A 24379-nucleotide genomic window follows, 5' to 3' on the forward strand; every position below is an offset into this window, starting at 1 on the left:
TCCTCTTTAACAGAAAGAGCTTCTTTCCCCCAAAACCACCACCTCTTCAACAATCCTCTCTTTATAACTCACTGGCCCACAGTGACCTAGACCTACTCATCCACGCACCAATCAGAGCCCACCTCTGAAGGTGGAGACGGTGGGGTCACATGGGCTGAATGCAAAAGCACAAGGTAGGTGGCTCTGCTCTCCCCTCTCTAGGTGAAGGGTGAAAAGGAATTTCTTCTCAGCAGATCAATACCAAAATTGATCATCAATTACAAAGACATAGCATATACTACCAAATTTCAAATTTGTTTTAACGATTACAAATACTAATAGGCTCAATCAAAATCATTTATTAAGTCCTCAATATGTACAAACACAGCATGTTAAATAATATTTATGTATACTTTCTTTAATTTAACCACAGTTAACTAGGTGAAAGTCACTCTACAAGTATAATGTTTGGAACCAAAACAATCAAACTGAATGAAAACAAACAACAACAACAAAAAACCCAAACATGTTTATGTAATATAGCTAAAACATGTCTGGAAGCTGTTTAGGAATATGAAATGCATTTTATTGTTTGCTTTAGAGGTATTGGTGAACAGACATAAATTGAAACTTAAGGAACCACTTGAATATTTATGGCCCCCTAAAACAATTAGTTGAGTCGCCACACACATATTCATGAAAATAAATCAGTAGTAGACCCAGTGTGTAACTCCAGCTCAAATCTCTACTATAGATGTTATTTATCATCACACAAGGAAGCCTGTACAGTCTCCTTCACGATACTAAAAAGAGGACTAAACATCTACAGACTGCTTTTGTTGCACCCACCTACACATCCTTTCCCACGTCTATTTTTGTGACCAACCACTTCCCACGTGAACAAAGTTGCAAACAATCGGACACTGAAAGCAATGTCCCACTGTCTCAAATGGAACACACTGGAATCGCTCTTCACATTGAAACGTGTAAAAAATGCTTCACAGATTTCCTCTCTTAAGTCCTATCAATTTAAAGTTCAAGCGTGGAATAGTAACTAAATGAAAACTTGGCTCATCTTTGTCTTCGAAAAAGAAAAAGCAGAAATCTGCCCAAAGTGAAGTTCAGCATTTTTAAGTTGGCCTATTCTCTACCTAACCTTTATTTTTAAACTTCCTTTGAGAACCACCTCACCAAACTGATAAAAGCGCTTCTGCAATTTGTACGTCTCTGCTCTGACAGATGAGCAGCTCTGCAAGTCAGCCAGAGAAAATGCAGGCTCAAAGTCAGAACAAATTTCCCAACACTGAAACAGTGAGGCCTTCGCTGCCTCCCTTGGGAAACCAGCTCACTAACAAATGAGGCTCTTAGAATCAGAGTGAACAAAACCCTCAAACTTTACCCACCAGAGAGTAGAATAAAGTGGGCTTAATGAGCCAATGCTTCTTTCTGTTTCTGGTTTAAAATATATGAATAGCACAGATCAGGGATACCACAAGTTTGGGAGGGGGTGGTCCCTGATGGAGCTTTAATTTAGCATTCCTAAGTAATTATAATCTCCTATAATGTTTCACAATAATGTCTCAATATTTCTTAGCAACATGAGGCAAGCTATTATGCTCAAGTGTGTTTTATAGCTAAAGGAATAAAAATCAAGTGACCTGAAAAAAATTGGCTAGTAATATGCCCAAGGTCACAAATAAATGAGCAGCATATCCAGGAATAAGTATTTAATTTCCTAATTCTGATCTCCTTTAGATAATCATTTTCTCCCGAGCTCTTCATAACTTCTCAAAACCCAACAATTATAAGTTATTCTACACTGTGTGATTTCTCAGGATACCCAGACTCCAAAGTGGTGTGTATTCTGTGACATAGTAACAAGGACTTGCAGCAAAAAGAATATATATTTATAGTGAATGCTATCTTAGTTATCAAAATATTATTCAGTATTCTCAAGCTGTTTACCAAATCCCTTATCGAGGAATAAATTGAGCTGATTTTAAGTTTTAATCTCATTTTTCATCACCATGAATTTAGTAGGTGGATCCTATTCGAAGAATCCTATCCCATAAATAAGAGAATCATATGTATTAAATCCAAATGATGATTTAACAATCTCTCCAGCACATCTCCAAGACACCAGGTAAATGTAGAAACTTTGCATAGCTGGATTTGTTTTTGTGAATAAATGGAGCAAAAGCCCCGATGCATTCGTTTCCATGAAATAACACAATTTATGCCATTTTGCACTCAACTCCACACTCTACTCCCATCTAATTCCAATACAACCACTTCCAACCGGTCTATGGATATATACAGTATTAGGTATTTAAATGTATGTTTCTGTCACTGCCATTCATTTATTTATTAAGCCTACAAACACTCACTGGGTGCTTACTAATTGCCAGAAGCCCTGCACCCATGGAGCATACCACTGTCTAGGAAAGGAGAGACAAATATTTTGAGATGCAATTATTTAAAGGACAATTATGATAAGTGCTTCAAAAGCTAACACTTTAAGAATATAGAGCATATCTACCCTAGTCTGGGAGCTCAGAAAAAGTGTCCTTGGGACACTTAACATTGGGAAAATGACATTTAAGCTTAGGCATGAAGGAGGAGTAGGAGTTGCCCCAAAAAGATGGAGGAAGGAGCATGTGTAAAAGCCATGAGAAGGCCCATTGCGGTGGCCAGAGTATAATGAGGAGCTAAAGTAAAGTGAAATTAGGAGTAGATTGGAGGGGGCAACTACATAGGGTCTTAAAAGCCAAATAAGAACAAGGGGCAGCCATTGAAAGATTTTACTGAAGAGAAAAGAGGTATTTAGACTTACACTTTAAGGTACACTCCGGCTACTCTGTCGAAAATGGAAGGAAGGTTCCAAGGTTCAGGTGAACCATGGAAAGGAAGAACCAGTATTAGATTATGACAGTGGCCCCCTTGTTCAGGAATAATTTTCCAAAAATGATAAAGTCATGATTCTCATACAAATGTAATATTAAAGTATGTTAAAGACTTTAACTCATTAAGTAATCAGGGAACCAGTAGGGTGTTACAACCGGTTCAAAGAAAAATTCAAAAAACCACATGTTTGTATGCAATAAAGGAAAGTTGAAATAAATTTACAACAGATGCCAAAACAAGTCTATCCAAGGGGAAATAATCAATTGCATTCCAGCTACTTTGCATTTTTATGGGTAAGAATCATTTGCATTACTATCTGTTTTCTACAACTCTCTGAGTTGTACAGTAGCTCAAAGATGATGGAAAGCAGATAACGCAGATGGCTGAGCTGACAGGACTCCCACTAATTTTTCTGCTCATTGTAAAGTCTTTCGCAATTATTCCTAACTCAGATAATAATGACTTGGCAAAGGGGGGTGTCAGAAAAGATGGAGAAAAATGGACAGTGTTAATGTTGAACGTATATGGTTCTAGAATCAACAAGATTTGACATTTGAGACTTTGGCTGGGGGCAGGGGGTTGGGGGGGGGTGCCTCAAGAAGGAGATGTCCACGGGAGGAATTTAAAACAAATTCCTAAATGGCAGAAGATGCCATCAGGGTCTGTTTGGATTTCTCAGCACAGGGGCACTATTGCTCTGTAGAGGGACTCATACTGCACAGAAGAAGCGGACTCAGTCAATAATTATATTTTAAAGTCCACCACAATATACCAAAGGACATGGATAAAAAAGAAATGAAATAAAATCTGTTCCCCTCAATAGGATTTTTTTTTCTCTTGCTAGCCTCTGGATTACTTAGCGACACCATGCCCAAATACAACCTTATCCCAACTCAGCAAGAGTCTGTGGGGAGTTTATGGAAATCTCCCAGTTTAGAACTGTTATTCCCTTTCCCAGTCACCAGCACGGAAACAGCCTGACTTATGGAATTAAAACAGCCAGAGGAAAGGAAAAAATGTGGCTGAAGTTTAGTGTGACTGCTATGAGCTCTCCTTTTTTTATATATCCAAATAGTCATAATTCCTTTGATAAATGTGTTCTAGAGCCATCCTAATTTCCTTCTAGACTTTGATTTCTTACTAGAAGTAATCTGAAAGGAAATGTTTCCAGGGTCAGCTCTACTTTGACATTTTTCTCCAAACAAAACAAGCTTTTAATAGTGGCCTTAATAAAAAATTGTTGTTGAAAAAAAAATCGAATAGTGGCCTTAATAAAAATTGTTCTTGAAAAACAACAACAACAACAAGCTTTTAGCTTCCATGTCAGTTTACATAACTGGACCTGTTACTAAAAACGATAACATTACCTGGTCTTTTCATTGTCTTGGTAATAATTACAAGTTTCCTGGGGCGAAGAATTTACATGGGACTTAAAGACCTCATTTAATAGTACAAAATAACATATACATTATAAATGTATAAATTCAAATATCAAGTTCACTAAATAAACTATTCTAGTACTACTGGACTTTGTGTTCAGGTCTTTTTAAAGATATCAATGACCCGTGACAAATATTGAGATACTTCTTGAGAGAATTCGGTTGGGTACATGACCCAAATGGTCAACAGATACTGAGAACCGTTCAGTGGAAAAGAAGTCACAGGTCAATAACTGCAGTGAGGATATTTTTAAAGCTCAGAGTGAAGGAGTACTTGGGCAGCACTGAGTTCAAGGTTCTAACTTTGCATGTATCAGTAACGGCTGTGGACCTGGAAATGACACGGATCTGCTGGGCGATGCCCCAGTTCAAAAGTCTATCACGTGCTGTCAAGGTAAAGTCTTGTCTGAGCCAAATTCGTGGCAATAATGATAAGGTTAAACATTTTCAATTATTCTTTCTCAATTGTCATCTCTATTCTCCTACTTTCCCCCTTTTTGTGTCCTATCATACTGTCTACCTCTCTCTAGTCTCATAGAAGAGGAACAAAAGTAATTCACCTAGTTTCAAATGTTCCCTAATTGTAGGTCTACCAAGACTATGAAGCTTTCAAATCGGTCTTCAAAATCAGTTCTAAGGTAATTCTTCCCCAATGACTCAAATAAGCTCTAAAAACTAGGTCTGCTTAACTTGCTCTATCTAGAAAATGACCATATTATCCTCAGTAATAGTCAGGATGGATAATCTTACACAACTGAGCACGCATGAAACCCTTGGGATAAAATATCTCATATCCAGACCCTTTTAATTCCTAAAATTACGTTGCCCAGAATCTGGTCACACGAAGATAGATACTTCAAAAGTTTTGAATAATGTTGACTCTAAAGCACCCAGATGTTACCTGTGCCTCCTGAACAAAGCAAATAAAAATTTACTAAAAAACACCTATGTCTGCTTTGGAATAATCCTACACATAAAACCACCAATTAAGAGAGTAATTCTTCTTCTTGACCCTCTGTCAAAGTCAGGCAGTTTTCACATTCCTTACATTCTCAGAAGCAAGATAAAATAGCCCTCAACAAAAACTTGCAAAACCTAAAAATACATTGCAATCAGATAACCAATTGTAAATAGTGGGATGTGGAACAATTTTTAAACTGCACTGTTACTCAAAGCAATCCTAAAACATTCTCATTTTGCCTCAAAGAAATACCAATGTTTATTTTCCTGGCCTTTGCAACCTTCTCAAATAGAAAAATATGAAATTTTTGAATTTAAAGCCCCATAACGGGTCTCTCTGTATTTTATCTTGCTATAGTGTAGTCCTATAATCCGTTAACCTGAAAATTCTCCTCCCATCTCAGATTTAGAGGACAAAATTCCAACTCCAATAACCAGTGAATAATTATATTAGAACAAGTTTAAAAATAGCACTATCAATTTCTCTCTTCAGGATTCTCTGTCCCTAAAAAAATATTAATCAAAACATTGATTATGTTCCAGGTGGGTTAGAAATGCTGAGATAGAACAGATTTGGGGGCAATAAGTGAGGAAGTTCACAAAAAAAGAAACACAGGGCAGATAAGCATTACGAGCCACACCCATGAGTACGACAATCCCCAAACATTTCTACATGAGGTAGAAAGGCCGCCTGAATGATACCAACTTGCTTTTAACCAGGCAAAAATGAAATCATCATCTTTTTAGCTAAGTTAACACAAAATTTCCCCAATGAGATATTATTTCCTTAATGTACCAAGAATTCACAGAGTCCAAAGCAGCACACTGTCACCTTGGTATCTAGAGAATGGTAGGTAAAAATAAAGAGCTGTTTACACCATGAGTGTTTATACCATGAACTGTTTACACCAGAATTTCCATTTAAACATATTATAGAGAATAAAGGAAAAATAAATGTATCTGCATACTCAGAAGATTTCATGGGGAAAATTCACTGCACCTCCAACCAAACTCCATCAACCAGAAGGAGACATCTGAATCATCAAAGTTTTTGAAAGACTCTGTTACCTTTGAAAACCGAGCATTTATCCATTTGGTAAAAGTCTTCTTCTGCACGTCATTGTGTTCATCTGTGGGAGGGAAAAGGAGAGAGAGGGAAACGTATGAGAGTTTGTACCTTTACTCAGGGTGCTAAATAAGATTATCTCCATCCTGGAGAGTTTTAAATCGTCTATTAGTAGAGTTCATGAGGCACAATGATCCACAGCTAATGAAGAAGGGATGGCTGACGAGTTCAGCATGTACGGAGCCTGCTAAGGAACGCCCGTAGCAGAGGGAGACCCGGGCACCTTCCCAGGGAGCTGGACTTCTCACTCCACACCTCGGCATATTACCACCGGCCATTAAACCCACATCCGTGAGGAAAGAATCAGGACTTTACTTTCAAAGTATTATACGCGATACTTTCTGTTGCATTTTGTTCAAGTGCAGTTTCAGCATGATAAAAATGTTATAGAACATTCAACACAAAAATCAAAGCTATCCTTTAAAAACTAAGAAGCTCATGATTTCCCTCCTTTTCATACAAGTCCTACACCCTCCAAAACAAACACTACTATAAGGTTTATAGCCAATTCCATAACCCGTTTTCCTGTAGTAAGACTGACAGGACAAAGTTTTAACGATCTATAAACGCAATCTACACATTTTGCAAGCAGAGAAATCAGAGTAGGTTTTTAAAAAGTGACCAACTTTGGTTTGGATTACAAATTCATTTTCCAGGCCACACAAATAAAAACTGACCTTAAAAAACTAAAGCATCCTGAACTTCTTGGAGATGGGCAGAGTGACTTAGTTAGGTATAAGGAAGCCATGTAAAATGGGAATAAGTAACACTTACAAGGTCATTGTGAGGATTTGCGGATATAAGTGGAAAACACTTGGGAAAGAGCTGGCATTGAGCTCTTTGTTGTTGTTCTAGTTATAATTATTATTATAGTATATATGTGAACAAGGCAGATAAATATCCGTATTACCCCTTGTGTTACTTCCAATCATATCCTCTTCAACTGCTCCCCAATTCTCTGTTAAAACTAGCAGAGTCATTGTTGGCTTAAATCCTACAAAGCAGCACGTTAACAGTCCCCGAGTAGTTCCAAAAGCTGCGTAAGGAATATTTGGAATGGCGCAGAAAGCTGTGGTTCTGTCTGTATATATACACACTGCTTGTTCCACTACCGTGCATACTGCCAAGCTGCTTCCCACGTGATAACAGCAAAATAATAAGAGAGAAGGCTCTAGTGTGCTCTGCCCTCAACGCATCAGCTTCAAAGGGCTGCCTTCAACCCAGACCTCCTCACTCATCCCTAATAGCATAATTAGACGTTCACCCACTACTTCACTAAGTTAGTGGTATCTTTGGGCTTTACTCTGTTCTGGAAGGAGAGTTTGTAATTAAAAGGTCACTCCTGGAATAAATATAGCAGCAGCGTCAGAAAAGAGTGCACTTCTACAGATCCATAAAGGTAACTGGAGACTGACTCTGAGACACAAAGGGGGCAAGTGGATAAAAAACAAAACGGCTCTCTAAGAAAATTCATGTTGTTAATTGTGCTAAGAGGTGGCCTTCCTTCCAGAAAGGACAAGACAGTCAGCATCAGCCTCGATTTCAGGCTTTCTACCATCTGATCAATGCCACATATAAGCCATTTATTAACCAAGAGAATTTGTTGACACTCTGAATGTCTCAGCCTTGACCATCACACCCGAGAGAGACAGAGCTGAGATTATATGCAGTATATAAAGCAGGAAGACACATCAACCTGCAGAGTGCTATAGTAGCCCCACCAATATGAATTTAATATTAAATATCAGTGTTCAGAGCACTTGGAAAATCCAATAATTTTGCTATGAACAAAAATATATATAAAGGTCATAAATATTAAATTCTCTTAATTCTGTAAAATTCATACAATTTAATAATTTTTACCATAAAATGGGGGAAATTTTGAAAAATAAATTTTATTTTACATTTTATATTTATTTTTCTACATTTCTGCATTTTATTTTTTCTTAACCTCTTTTCCAAGCATTTAACCTTCTTATTTTCAAAAACATATTAAAATATCTAATACTGGGTTCCTCTCTAGAGATAGTGTGAACCAAGAAATGAGTACCTGTCACCTTAGCAAATGATAACTAAGAACCTTCAATTTTATCACACATAGAATGAGATCAAATTTTAAAAATAGGTTCCCATCATACAGAGATGTTTATAAAAATTAAAAGGTAATGTTTCTATGATAGTCTTTATCTTAGGGTCAAAGTCTGAATATGAGTCTAAGTAAATGATATGAAATAAAGTGTTGGCTTGTAAAAGATAAATTGTCTTGCATTCAAACTTTTCAAAAGTACTCCAAAATATATAAACACTCTGCTTTATTCATTTTCCTGGTACAGTTAAAGGGGGGAAAAGGGATTTATATCTCAATAAGCCTTTAGTTCACATTTCCTTTTTTTCAGACACACACACACACACACCCCCCTCCTATTTTCTACCAGACAGGAATTCAGTAAAAGACAGGAATTAGCCTGCAGCTTTTCAGTTATGAGACTTTTTAAATGGAACAAATCTGAACACTTACTGGTATAGAACTGCCCTCCACACCACAAAAAATTATGCTAACAACCTTGGCCCAGGTCTCTGTTTCAGGGAGGCAAAAATTTGCTAGCAAAGCGATGGCAGGACAACTAAAATCCTAAATCCCACTATTCTGATCAATCATTTTGCCCTCCTAGAAATTTATACCAAATTTCAAGTCTCAAATTTGTTCAACTCTCCATTATCAAATCAATTAGTCATTTTGATGTTTCCAAAATAAAAATGTGTAAGCAGACAACACAAATTTATATATAACTGGATTATTTATATATGTATTAAGTAAGTATAATTTACATGCTAAATATATTCTTTCAGGATTCCAAACAAGTGTTTTCTTTAGATTTGGAATTTTTTAAAAAACATTTCATTTCTAAAAGCCTTTCTTGCCTTAGTAAATCTTACCCATTAATGACCTTTCTCCATTAGGGGGACAAACACGGGACTGAATTAGGAGAGGAAAAATGTGTTAAATCCCTTAAGGCTGATTTTCCAAATTCTTCCTCTAAATATTTTGCTCTTCTTAAAACGCTTCTGACAAGCTCACACAGATCCAAGGGCCGCTGCCCAGCTTGGAATTTTATTTCTGTGATGGGTAAGAGAAGTGAAGCAAGAAACATCAACAAAACCGCCTGATAAATCTTCAAGGAAACTAGTTTAAATTGTTTTTTCACTTCACCAGCTCAAATGCACATCAAAAATTCTTTTAGCAGAACCTAGCAACAAATGTCAATTTAAATCTTAATCTGGAAATGTGGCAGGGAAATTAGGAGTTGTTTCCCCTATGGAAACACACAAGTCTCAAGAACATGTATACCACCATTAAAACTCTACTACAATTAGAGAGAAAGAAGGATCCTTGAAGCACATCTTTTAAAGCAACTGAAGAGTGTCTAACTGGCTGGTGATAACCTGAGTTCAAGAAAATGCAACTATTGGGAAAAGAAATCCTTAGACTTTAGGCCAAAAAAGAAATATCTTGTTGGATGGTTTCAAACTTAGATTGACCTTATTTGAAGCCTCTCACACAATTTAACACACCCTAGAAAGCCAGTTTCTCATTAACAAAAGAGATTATTTCAGAAGCAATGAAAGTATCACAGACCATACTCCCACTTCTTTTTCTGGGTACTCTACGTGAATCAACCCCAAGACACATCTCCCACTAGGGCGTAGTCATGTCATTTTCCTCCCTTGCTTTCTCACCCCCAATCTGTGCTCTCTGAACATCACCAATTCATTTATTCAAACAATACGCATCAAAATGTCATGTGGAAACATATAAATATTTGTAACAATCTGTAAAATGTTATAAGCAGGTAGAGAAAGAAACAGAGATGAGACAGACTGCTCTCAAGCCAAGTGCTTAAACTCCTGAGTCTGTTTCGAAATCTGACATCCTCTAACACAATATTGTACATCAACTATATTCCAGTCAATCAATCAGTCACTTGTTAAACTATTCCTACCAGAAACAAAAAACTCCTTTTGTTTTTAAACAATAAAATTCAATTCAAAAAAATTTTTTTTTAATTTTTAAGTTTTTAAAAAATGTTTTTGGTCTGACATTCTCAGAAGACCTGAGGAAAACCTTAAAATTAAAAACGTGCTTTTCAAAACTGTCAAAACTACCTAAATGTATGAGAAGTTCAGATAATTAATATTTCAAATGATCTTTCTGTAAGTTTATCGCATTTATATTTTGAAGTGATTAAAGCTAAAAACTGCATTTAAAATAGACTTTCACCAAGGGACGACTATATAGCTTTAAAAACTCAGCTATTTTTTTTTTAATTTGAGTCATTTCTATTAGAAGTTAAGTAAACAAATATAAGTAAACAAAAATAAATGTTTAGGACATCTTCAAAATATAAGTAAATAAATAAATAAATGGCTTTTGCTTCACTCTTTAAAAGCAAAAAACAAGCTGATGGTCTCTTCAGGAGAAATGGAGATGGATGGAGTGAGAAGGAAAGGAAAACAATTCCACTTATCAAATGAGAAGGCTGAGATCCAGGGACTAAAGTTAAATGAATCATCCAGCATCACTCACCCAAGAAGTGGCAGAGTCACAAACAGAACTAGTGTGACCGACTCCTGAGCCTGTGTTCAATGCACTGCCAAGTGACCAAAGAGGTCAACGAGAATTTCATGGGGGAAAGGGGGCATTTAAAATATATTTTGAAGAACAGATGAAATCTGCTTCATAAGAAGATGGGAAGAAAGGCATTCTAGACACAATGAGACATGATAGAATACTACACTGCCCTCAGACCCAATACCTGACAAAAAGGAGCATATTTAATAAAAACATAATTGTGTATCTACGAGAAAACACAGAGGGCTGTAACACATAATGATATCAAAGTAACGTTCTAAAATAAACCAAACTTCGGAAAGTTTTCAATCCTGAAAACTGTTTACAAAGTAGAGTTAGAAATATATGCTCAAAAAGCGTTCTCGTAAGAAAACACAGATTCTTTGAAAATCAACCTCTTTAAGCCAACACATGCTCTGCTAATATGTAACCCACCCACTCTGCTCCCAAACTCATCACAATTCTGGAGCCCTTGGGTTCCAGAAAGTCCACAGTCCCACCAGGACTGTGTACAGTATTTCCATCATTTTCAGCACTGGGGGAAAATGTTTGTTCCAGCTGAGAACCAACCTAAACAACGGAAGCTACCCACCTCACTATCACAGAATCAGAGTGTAAAAGAACAGGATGGTATAAAAGGGTACCTGATCGAGCAAACCCCATCCTGAGACCAGAAACGTCAGAAGCAGTTAGTTGGTACCATAAATCAAGTCAGGATCCATGTCTCCTAATCTAATATTTCTCGTGCTCTCAAGACTACCTTCTTGGGCTTCCCTGGTGGCGCAGTGGTTGAGAATCTGCCTGCTAATGCAGGGGACACGGGTTCGAGCCCTGGTCTGGGAAGATCCCACATGCCGCGGAGCAACTAAGCCCGTGAGCCACAACTACTGAGCCTGCGCATCTGGAGCTTGTGCTCCGCAACAAGAGAGGCCACGACAGTGAGAGGCCCGCGCACTGCGATGAAGAGTGGCCCCCGCTCGCCGCAACTAGAGAAAGCCCTCGCACAGAAACAAAGACCCAACACAGCCATAAATAAATAAATAAATAAATAAATAAATAAATAAATAAATAAAGAAGCTTTAAAAAAAAAAAAAGAAGAAATCAGCCCATGAAGCACAGCACTCTTTGCTTAGAAGTGTACAAACTGAAAGTTTATGAATAAAATAATTTAAATATAGCCTTATATTGAAAAACGCATATTCCCTCATTTTCAACTTACATAACTATATAAAAAGTTCACAAGAGTTATTAATAATTTTTATTGAAAAGCTTATTGAGGTAGGGTTGGATAAGGGAGATAAAAGATAAAATCCACAGTATGAACAAAAATGCAAGAAACCAGTCCCCCAGCACACTAATGTTATCCTCTCTGTCATTTATCCTCTAAGTCACTTTTTTTTTTTTTTTAATTTTTGGCCACACTGTGCAGGATGTGGGATCTTAGTTCCCCGACCAGGGATCAAACTTGCGCCCCCTGCGTTGGAAGTGCAGAGACTTAACCACTGGACCGCCTGGAAAGTCCCTATGTCACTGTTGAAAATTAGGATCCCGCCTCAAATCAGCACTATCTTTATTTAATAGTCTCTACTGCGGGTCTGATATTTACTTGCCTTTTTTTGAAAATTTGTAAATTCAATCTATACCATCTCTGGGAATAGCAAAACTTGGTAATTCTTTTCTATATATAATAGATCTTCCTTTCCTTCGTCTTAAATGTACCTCATTAAAGCATCAAAAAGTCTAGATTAATTAAACTTAGTTGAAGATTAATTAATTTAGTTGAAGATTAGAAAAACAATTCTTGTTTGCTCTTCTGAAACAAATGATTTTATAGCCAGTGATTACATCTTCTCTCCACTTTCGTCATTTTAGACTGAAGAGTCTTAATCATTTTAGTCAGTTTTATAAAAACACCAAAAGCATTTGCTCCAAGACTTAGGTTTCCTTACTAGACTTCTCTCACTGTAAAATCATTTCTTAAGTAGGAGACTAGAATCTCAGAGAGTAATCCATGTGCACAGTCAACACAGCTTTGCATAGAAAGGATATGTTCTCTGTTTTCTTTCATATTTCCTTTCTAATGACACCCTAAAAACTAGAGTTCTTTTACATTGCAGCAACCCAATGGCCAGTGTCTTCTGAGAACACTACAGTTGCTCCTTCTCTTCCATCATCCTAGATGTAAAATATAATTCATGATGACAAAGTTTTCTTGAAGTGAGCAAGAGGGTGAATCAAACAAAAAGATTTGGACAGATAATCTTTCTTCAAAGCATTAGCACTTCCCTCAGGACAAGGGTAAACTAGCAAACCTGACTGAACCTGAGTTAAAAGCACACGCAATAATATGCCCCAAAGAATTGAAAGCAGGATCTTGAAGAAACATCTGCACACCCATATTTATAGCGGTATTATTCACAATAGCTAAAAAGTGGAAGCAACCCCAGTGTCCACCTATGGATGAATGGACAAACAAAATATGGCATATACTGACAATGGAATAATATTAGCCTTTTAAAAAGGAAGAAAATTCTGATACACCGTACAACATGGATAAACCTTGAGGACATTTTGCCAAATGAAATAAGCCAGTCACAAAAAGAGAAATACTGCATGATTCCATTTATATGAGGTGCCTACAGTAGTCAGATTTATAAAAACGAAAGTAGAATGGTGGTTTCCAGAAACTGGGGGGAGACTGGAATTGGGAGTCATTGTTTAATAGGTACAGACTTTCCATTCTGCAAGATAAAAAGAGTTATGGAGGTGGATGGTGGTCACAGTTACACAACAATGTAAATGTACTTAATACCACTGAACTATTTACTTAGAAATGGTTACGATGGTAAATTTTATGTTATATGTATTGCACCACAAAAAAAAAAAATTAGGGAAAAAAAGCACATGCAATAAACATTTTTCGTTTCCATTTCAACCTGATTTTCAAAGAAGAAATATTTAGTATGTCTCAACTCATACATTCCCCAATAAGACAAATGAGGAAATTTCACTTGGTTCCAATTTCATCTTTTAAAACTCATATTTTTAACACATTCCTTTGGAATATAAAGTCAGATATTCTGAATTCTAGAATCAGAATTGTTTTCACTACGACCATGCCTCTAGTTATCTCACTCCAGAGGAAAGCATTTGTTCAAACTCACTGTGGTAGATACTGCTGGTTACCCACTCAATCATCCTTTTTCCCTTTCTTGCTTACAAATCTAACCTCATTTTTTTTTCCCCTTGAAGCAAGATAGCCAGTTATAATACTCACCTCCTCTTGAAACTAAGGATAACCATATGGCCCAGCTGGGGCCGATAGTGAGCCAAAAGCCATGTGCGTAAGTCATTTTGGGATCAGATCCTCCAGCCTCAGTCAAGCCTGCAGCCCTGGTCAACAACTTGACTGCAACCTCATGAGAGTCCCTTGGCCAGAATCACCTAGCAAAGCCACTCCCAAATTCCTGACCCAGAAAACCTCATGAGACAGTAAATATTTGTTGTTTAAAGCTGCTAAAGCTTGGGGTAATTTGTTATACAGCAATGGATAACTAATACAGATCTGATGCTAAGTTTCAGAGTAATTTGTTATGCAGCAAGAGATAAATAACACGGCATGTACCCAACCATCAATCTGACACCTGCACTGAGATATCTCACAGACTCATTTCAAACTTAACACATCTGAAACTGAACTGTTGGTCTTCTCTCAAATCAATTGTCTCCAGTCTTTCTTAACTCAGTACACAACACCTTAAACCACCCTCTTGTTCATGCCAGGACCCTGAAACCAATCCTTGGCATTCCACAATCTATCTAATACCACAATCTATCACCAGTTTCTGTTGGTCCCAAATTCCTAAATATACTTTAACTCCGCCCACAACTCTTCATCTCCCAGTCATCCCCCAGTCTGAGCTACTGCTACCTCCTGCTTGGAATCCACTAACCTAATGCCAATAACCTGACACCATCTCCTAATGTCTGTTCTTGTTCCCTTTCAATCCACTTTCTAAATGTTGGCCAGCTTGACAATGAACTCTGCAACAATTAAATTAACATGGTTTACAAAGCTCTGAATCATCTGACCCCTACCTATGCCGAGTCTAATCTTGCAATGCTCTCCCCTCCTCTCAGTAGCTCCAGCCACACTGGCCTTTGTGTTACTCAGTTGCACCCAGCCCTTTCCTGCCCCAGGATATTTGCTCATGCTGCTCTGCCTGCTTATAGCCCATTGTCAACCTGCTTAACTCCTATGGCTATTTCAGGTCTAATTTTAAACATCTTTTCTTCTGGACCTCCCCAGTCTCTCAAAGTACCCTGTTTTCTTTTCCTTTGCACCCTATACCTATCTCAATTTGATTACCTATTGATTTGTGTAAGTCCATGAGGGCAAGAAAAGTCTACTTTGATTGCCATAGTATATGCAGCTCCCAATACAGGTTGTCAATTTTAAAAATTATTGAATGAATGTATTTAATATGTTCATTAAGTCCAAACAAACTGTATATTGCTATAATTCAATCTAGACTTATAAATTGTCCACTTCAATAAAAGAACATGATTCTATTATATCTATGGCCTTTTCATCCATCTGCAAAATTTTAAAACCACGATCACTGAGATAACCCAGATTTTCTTTCTCATTTCCTCTTTTCCACGTGTCTAAAGATCATTTTATTATGAGCAGAGAGTGAAAATGTGACTTCTAGAAACATTAAAAAGAAGAAGAGCTAGAATTAAAATAGTTCCTAAAGGCAGACAAGAAAAGCAATTCTAAAGCTCATTAGAAAATTAAATTGACCTGTGATTCATCTAAATAAGAACATTTTATCCTGGTGTTCAGAGTTAATATTATACTACGCTGACTTGCAACCGGAGAAGGAGTAGGTCTGGAAGCAGACAGTGTGGGTTCTGAGGCCAAGCCACACACAGGGAGCAGCCCCACAATAATGTCGGCAGCAGCTAACCAGAAAAGAAACTGTGCAGGGCCCTCACGGTGGAAAGAAATAGAAACCACACATGAGTCTTTCCCCCTACATTCATACACACAGACCGTCAGCCCAGCACCAAGACTAAATTCCAAGATCGCATGGGTTTATGTACAAACACATAATTGTGCCAAACTTTGATAAACGGCACATATTTTAACTTAATAGATTTATGTGAATACATACTAGTAAACTACAATCTCAATTATACACATAAATACATGTTATAATATATTACACACATGCACACAGATATTATGGTAAGTTTTTCACTTCACTAAAAGTGCCATTTTAATAAAAGAACTTAACCAAAGACACCTATGGCAGTTGTACACATAATTCTTTAATGTATAAATTACCAGAACTCAGTTTATTTTTTTTCTACATAAGAATATAAATAATATAAACATTTAGGACACAATTATTATAGAAATTTTCAAATCAAAACAGTAACCATATATAATGTATTCATATATACATAAATAAGATTTTAGTACTAATACTCATGTTAAACATACAATTTATAAAAAGGCTGCTACCCCTTGTGTGGCACGAAAAAAACGTCATGCCATAAAACTGCCATGCAGAAGGTGGCAACTGTCAGAGACAAGCCTGTGCTCTAGAACAGAAAAGAGGTGCCGCACACAGCACTCAGGCAGGAACTAGGAAACAAGAATACTAGTTTTTTTTTTTTCCTCTCCTTTTTTTTTTTAACATCTTTATTGGAGTATAATTGCTTTACAACGTTGTGTTAGTTTCTGCTGTGTAACAAAGTGAATCAGCTATACATATACATATATCCCCATATCCCCTCCCTCTTGCATCTCCCTCCCACCCTCCCTATCCCACCCCTCTAGGTGGTCACAAAGCACTGAGCTGATCTCCCTGTGCCATGTGGCTGCTTCCCACTAGCTATCTATTATACATTTGGTAGTGTATATATGTCCATGCCACTCTCTCACTTCGTCCCAGCTTACCCTTCCCCCTCCCTGTGTCCTCAAGTCCATTCTCTACGTCTGCATCTTTATTCCTGTCCTGCCCCTAGGTTCTTCAGAACCTTTTTTTTTTTTTTTTTTTTTTTAAGATTCCATATATATGTGTTAGCATACAAAGAATATCAGCTTTAAGGCCATCAAGGGACACACTCCAACCAGCAAGCAAGACCAAACCATCTAACTGGCAGGGCAACCAGGTGGGTCCCCAATAGGAAAGAGTCAGTGTAACAGCTTTATCAAAGGTCAAAGTGAAGTAGTAAATCAATAGTCAGGCAAATCAGACTAAGTAGAGATATATAATAATCAAAGACAAGTCAAACAAGGTCACACATTCAAAGAAAGAGCCTGGCCAAAAAAAAAAAAAGTCACGATGACACCCAGCTACAAAGAAACTGAAATGATCTTCTGTTGATATTGATAGTAACAAAATCAGAACACCCTTTAAGCTTGAGGGAGTAAATCTAGAAACACAGCTCAGATCAATTTTAGATCCTAAAATAGGCAGATAATGTGCATTTCCCTAGCCATAATCAAATATTCTAACATGCTATAAACTAGAATGTATTAAAGTTTGTATACTTGCATAAATACCATTTAATCCTGAAAACCATGAAATGCTCCCAAGTCTCATCTATTAATAGTTCTAAAAGGATCAGTGTTGAGGATACCATAGACATATTTAGCAAAGTCCACATGTTATTCCAGATAACTGACTACGTAAAGACTCAATTTTGACATATATTTTACATAAAATGTTGTGAAAAAACATCCAAGTGTGTTTATGTTAGCACGTTGTACTACTGTAAGTCCCATACTATGTAGCTATTGCCCAGGAGAAAAATTCCTAGTTTAACAGTGGGAAGAAAAATATTAAAAGGAGATTTCATCAAGATTGAGGAATTCCTCTAGATTATCCTATTCTTGGTTTCTCTGCTTTCTCTTCATCATAAGAGTTGAGTGTGGCCAATCAGATAAATCAAATGAAAGAGAGTAAAAAGAAAAAAAATTCTATAAATGCCATATGACCTGCCAAGAGGTACTTTATTTTATACTAAGAAGATGCAGTGCAAGCAAATGGAAAAAACACACTCACAATAATTCAAAGGCTTTCCATCACAGAACCTGTTCACAACTGCAGATCTTGAAAAACATTTTACAAGCACCAAACTGCTAATATTTGTGTAATTTGAAGAAAAGAACTAGAAATAATATAAGCACATCATAAGAAATTATCCTTTTATACTAATAATGAAAATAATGATAGCAGTAGCAGAAGTAGTTAATAGGTGCAGAGGTCTTACCATATGAAGGCATGGTACCACTCCCCCTTGCATTATCTCATTTTTTTGTCAATTGAGATATAGTTCACATGCCACAAAATCCATGCATTTGAAGTGTACAATTCAGCAGTTTTTAGTATATTTGCAAAGTTATGCAACAATCATCACTATCTAATTCCAGAACATTTTCATTATCCCCCATACCCTGTACCCATTTTCAGTCATTCCCCATTCCCTCCCCTCCCCCAGCCCTAGGCAACCACTCATCTACTTTCTATGGATTTTCCTATTCTAGACATTTCACATAAATAGATTATATGATATGTGGTCTTTTGTGCCAGGCTTCCTTCACTTAGCATTATGTTTCCAAGGTTCATGTTTGTATCAATACTACATTGCTTTTTATGGCTAAGTAATGTTCCCTTGTATGGAGAGACCACATTTTGTTGATCCATTCATCAGCTGATGGGCGTTCTGGTTGTTTCCACCTTTTGCCTATTACGAAGAATGCTGCTATGAACATCTGTGAACAAGTTTTTGCGTGGACATATGTTTTCAATTCTCTTGGGGATATAACTTAGAGTGGAATTGCTGAGTTAGATAATGCAACACTTAACTTTTTGAGGAACCAGCAAACTGTTTTCCAAAGATACAGTACCCATTCGACATTTCCACCATCAGTGCATGAGGGTACACATCCTCATCAACACTTCTTTTCCATATTTTTTTTTATACTCATCCTAGTAGAATCTCATTGTGATTTTGATTTGCCTTTCCCTAAAGACTAATGACGTTGAACATATTTTTCACAAGCTTATTGGCCACTTGTATATCTTTGGAGAAATGTCTATTCAAAAATTAGCCCACTTTTCAACTGGCCTATTTGTCTTTTTATTGTTGAGTTATAAGAATTCTTTATATATTCTGGATCCTAGATCCCTGTCAGAAATACAATTTGCAAATATTTTCTCCCATTCCCTGGATTGTCTTTTCACTTGCGTTATCTTATTTAATCCTCGTAACAACCATGAGTTTGTCCTATGAGTATCCCCCTTTTATTGATGAGGAGACAGTTACTAAACTTGTCCGAGGCTTCATAGCTAATAAGAGTTGAAGAAGAGATTCCAACCCAGGCCGTCTGCCTCCACTCATTAGTAGGATGTACGGTCAGAAACACTGAGCTCATTAGGTGCTATAGCGTTAGGCTTAAATAAATAAGCAGGATTAAAAATAATTAACTTAAAAAGAAACAGTATTACTGATGCTTTGCATAGAAATTACCAGAGGGCCCTCCTCTTGTTTATACCAGTCTTCTTGAGAAGAAAGAGTAGCTTAAAATAAAGCACATTCAGCCTTACAAGGCAAAACTTGGCCTCTAAACAGTGCCTATTCTTTTCAATTGTAGGAAACTTTCTTATTGAGTTATGTAGTTGAAACAAAGGAATTCAGAATACAAGTCGTATTTTTGCTGAGATTTAAACATTGTAAATCATCACAGCGGGTATTGTGTTAGGGGGAGGCCTATTTCTTTGCCAACAACTGTTCTGTTCAAAATATATGCCTTCTCCAGCTCTACACAACCACTCTCTGAGAAGATGAACAAAGCAGAGTTTGAGCAACAACGATGTCATTCCGACCAGTCGCTCCTTACTCTCCTCTTATTTCTGCCACCACCCATGTTCAATATAAAAGTCAATCTACAAATAATTTTAGTATGTCTGTAGAATTACGTTCATGCTAAATATAGGGTGAAGTAGTGGTTTTAAAGGAATATGGTAGATCTACCAACACTGGCATGGAAAGGGATTCAATATGTATAGCTAAAGCAGAAACAAAAAACAAAACAAAAAAACCTGTAAAACAATATGATTTTATATTTATTAAAAATAGGCATTATGACTATATATCATAATACATCTGCTAGCATATGCACACAAACCAAAAAAAATTAAAAATCATCTAATGATGGAGATTTCCCTCCCTGGGAGTAGGGCATAATTTTTATGTAATGAAATGGTTGACTTTTTAAACATATATACATAATATTTTGTTTTTTAAAAAAAGGGTAGCATTCTCTCCAAAAATCCTACAAACCTTAAAAGCCATGGAAATGAATGAACACATATGAATAAAATGAACAAATGAACAAAAGGTTATATTTTGTTCTATATCTGGAGAAGTTTTAGTGACTTTACAAACTTCTTGAAGTTGTGAGAAAAATTGTGTACCTGCACATGTGATTTGGAGTGGTGGCAGAAATTCCATAGTTCCTAACAATTTTTAAATGACTCCCTGACCCAGAAAAAAGTTTAAGAACTTTATCTCAAAAGATTATTATAAGGTCTCATTTTATAAAAGGTCAAGACAGATAACAAATTTTTGTTTTATCAGATAACAAAGCAAAATCCCTTGAGCCAAATACAGTAGAGACATCTTCTAAATCATGAAAAATAGTCACTAGATCTCTTTTAGGTCCTCCTCTGTAGTTCTTAGGATGACCCTAAGCCAATCGTATTTTTAAGCTTATGATTTACAGTTCTTTCTAAACGCTAAAAAAATGGGTCTCTTTCCTTTGGATACAACACAAACACCTTTCCCAAAGCAAAAAGAGAGGGAGGGAGAGAGAGCGAGAAAGTCCACCCTATGAAAACTAACTTTAACCACATATACAAACAAATTATTTGGTTCCTTCCTTTAAATATTGTTTATTGAGCATCTACTACAAGTCAGACCCACTGTTCTCTAGTTAATGTCATTCTTATTTGTTATAGCCCAAGGTTTTTCCTTCTTTCTTCTACTTGATGCAACATACAAAAACTGAAGGAATGAATGTCCAGCACCAGGCCATCTTAAATGTCCATGTGATCATTCTCAACTGCCTGTACAAAGGCTCTTTATGGGAAATGAAAAGGAAGAGTAGTGATAAACTTACAGGACTTCAATCCTTAGATCACTAAGGATTATCAGTAATAAAAGAAACACAAACTTCCCCTTACACGGGGGCTTAACATTCCTAGACTTTTTCTCTTGGCCTTCATCCAGCAAATAATTATCTCCTTGAAGATAAGTTTCTCCTTCAAAGTAAAGGGTAATCAAATTTATCATAGGAAAACAAAAGACTTAGGCAGTGTCTAAGCTAGTACGTTATTAAACTGACATCTACTTGTCTACGACAAAACCCTTCTTCCATTCTAACAGTAAACTGAGTATTTCTGAAATGTATACTTTCTAAATATTATTCTAAATACTATTATTCTAAAAGTTCTAAATATTATTCAATGACAATTGCCTTATCTATATAATGATGACTGGGATGGAGGTCAGAAAAAAAAATCATATGTATAAAATTATCAAGGAAGAAGTGATGTGTCTAAGTGACATCTATTATTGTCTTGGAAGTATTTTCTTAATAAATCCTTGACTCATATGTAAGTCCTTAAGAACATAAGTAGAGATTTCTTGGAAGTGACATCTCCCATAGGTATGCTCCTTAGTTCAAACTAAATTAACATAAATTTTACTACTATAGCACATCAACTTTTATATTCATATGATAATTATAATGTCCAAGTTCTTATGCCAACAGTAGAATACAATGAACATAAAATCTCTAGCACCTGCCTTAATAATGCTGATTGACCTAAAATAAATTTCTTCCAAAGGCCAAACTATCACTGGATTTGCAGATGAACAAAGAAGCACCTTGTTAACTAACCTCTGACCTTCTTCACTTTTCATAAAATGAGTCATTTAATTTGGCTACTCACTTGTTTTGTTCCCAAATACACTTCAACATCATGTTTCTCCTTAATAACATCCTGCCACATGACACTTTGAGAGAAAACCATTAAATCACATTAACTGAAGTATATGGCTTCAGAATAAAGTGTAAAAAGTGGAGAACCATGAGTGGTTTACATGTTTTTGTCACAGCGAAGTTAAGTCTACTCTTTATGATCCATTCCAGAACTGCAAATTCCATGCTGTCTTTCCAGCTGAAAGCACACGGGTCATTCCTTCTCTTTTCCCCATCATCAGATAAACATACAGGTCATAATATAATACACATGCACACACACACACACACACACACACACACACACACACTTCTTCCAGTGTTTTTAAAAATTAATTACAAGTCAGCTGCCAAAAGAAAGTGACAACATTTATTTCGGACAAGCAGGAATGATTGGGGAATTAACCACCATGCCAAATTCTTTGTGCAGAGGTTCTTTTCTTTAAAAAAGAAAAGAAAATGCAAATCAAGAGTTATCCACCACAACGTGAGAAGGACTTGACCCACCATTGCTGGTTTTGAAGATGGAAGGGGGCTGTGAGCCAAGGAACATGGGCAGCCTCTTGTAGCTGGAAAAGACAAGGAAACTGATTCTCCCCTAGGGCTTCCAGGAGGAATACAGGCCTGCCAACAACCTGATTTTAGTACAGTGAGACCAGTGTCTAACTTCTGACCTCCAGAACTGTAAGATAATAAATTTGTATTGGTTTAAGCCATCAAATTCATACTAATTTGCCACAGCAGCAATAGGAAACAAACACACCCACTCATCTGCAATATTTCTCAGTCATTCATCCTTGCCTGTGAATCACAAACTCGGAAATATAAAATCAGAAGTAGTAACACAAAGCAGGGAGAGCAAAGCTGTAGATATCCAAGCTTCTATACAGATCAGCACCTACTAACAAAGCCTACACAGGGTGTAATCCCACACGAGCTAAACCAAAAGAATGAAATTTGGCCTAAGAGCCTCCTTTTATCTTTCAAGGGAAAAATAACTAGAAAAAAAACACAAAAGAGACAGCAAGGGAGAAGCAGGTCACAATCAGAAGCAATTTCTGCAGGTATCAGCTGAGCTCCTAAACTAGAATCTGACACTGCAAATGCAACAACAGGGAAGAATCATTCACACACAAGTTCTCTCAATCACAGCTACACCCAGGAGAAGAGTTAGCTCAGCTTTTGGCAGCAGAATCCTAAATATTGAAAACCATGAAGTGAGCTTTGCCATAACTCAATTTAATTCTTCAACAGAACCAAGATATTCTGAAGCTACCAACCCCAATGTCCAGGTCCTCAATCCTTCCCTTGATGTACTACAATAACCTTCTATACTATCCACCCTCCTGTTTGCATCCTAAAGACCTTTGAAAGATTAACTTCTTATGATCACAAAGTTCTGCACTCACAAAATCTCCAAACATCCCCCAATGCCTTCAAAATCATGTATAGCTATCTATATGATACAGTGTGAAGTAACCTACTTAGCATGGCATTCAGCACACTTTCCTATAGTCATCCCCTACTAATCTGTGCCTCTGCCTGGAATTCTCTTCCAGCCCCAATACCCCCATCAGTTTCCGTATCAAATGGTACCCTCTCTTTCATGGAGTCTTTAGATAGATTTACTCCCCTGATCCAACTCTAAATACCCGCTCCACCCCCAACTTTTAAATTCACATCGTATTTTGTTCCTTACTTATAACAAAATATTTGGGGGATTTTGAAAGTTAATAATATTATATCAGTGTGTATCCATGCCCATGTTGATCTCCCCTCCTAATGAGATTCTTAATTCCCTGAAGGAAGAAACTGTCTTATTCCTTGGCCTCTTTCACATAGTTCCTTACACACCATAAGTATACAATAAATATTTCCTGAATTACCAAAGAAATAACCCAACATACCCTTAGGGAAAAGAGAAAAATCCTGATCATTACAAAGAAATTAAGAGTCAGCCATGTAAGAAAACTTCTTTGACAGGGGTAATTCAACTCCAACAAAATTATAACGTTTGGGGTGGGGGGGTGTTTTGTTTTGTTTTGTTTTGTTTGCTTGCTTTAAGCAGGGGGAAATTCTTACGGGAACTGTTGAGTAAGTAGTTTCTGTCTCTCCCCACCTGCAGTTATTCCTACCACACAAAATCAAATTCCTACCAGCTGACTTAGGGCCTAGAAGCTGTCCTGAAAGAGGAGATTTAAGACCCAGCTGGAAAGCAAGCAAGTAACAACAGGAGGAACAAGATGTAACCAAGTCCACTCACCTCTCAACCATTT

The 24379-nt window shown here is 36.8% G+C and overlaps 1 protein-coding gene across 13 annotated transcripts in view; it reads right to left on the reverse strand.

The window, feature by feature from the left end:
• The window catches only part of UTRN (utrophin), a 496228-nt gene that overhangs the window by 397253 nt on the left and 74596 nt on the right, over positions 1-24379 (reverse strand). For all 13 annotated transcript variants that reach the window (XM_082474349.1, XM_082474346.1, XM_082474342.1 and 10 more), the window contains one exon: positions 6351-6412. Coding sequence is in view for 10 of the 13 variants with exons in the window: in XM_082474354.1 (XP_082330480.1) it covers positions 6351-6412 (62 nt within the window). In the remaining 3 variants the exon portion in view is untranslated. The remainder of the gene's footprint in view (positions 1-6350; positions 6413-24379) is intronic.

This window comes from Balaenoptera physalus (genome assembly GCF_965194825.1).
Source record: "Balaenoptera physalus genome assembly, chromosome: 9".
Classification (NCBI taxonomy): Eukaryota; Metazoa; Chordata; class Mammalia; order Artiodactyla; family Balaenopteridae; genus Balaenoptera; species Balaenoptera physalus.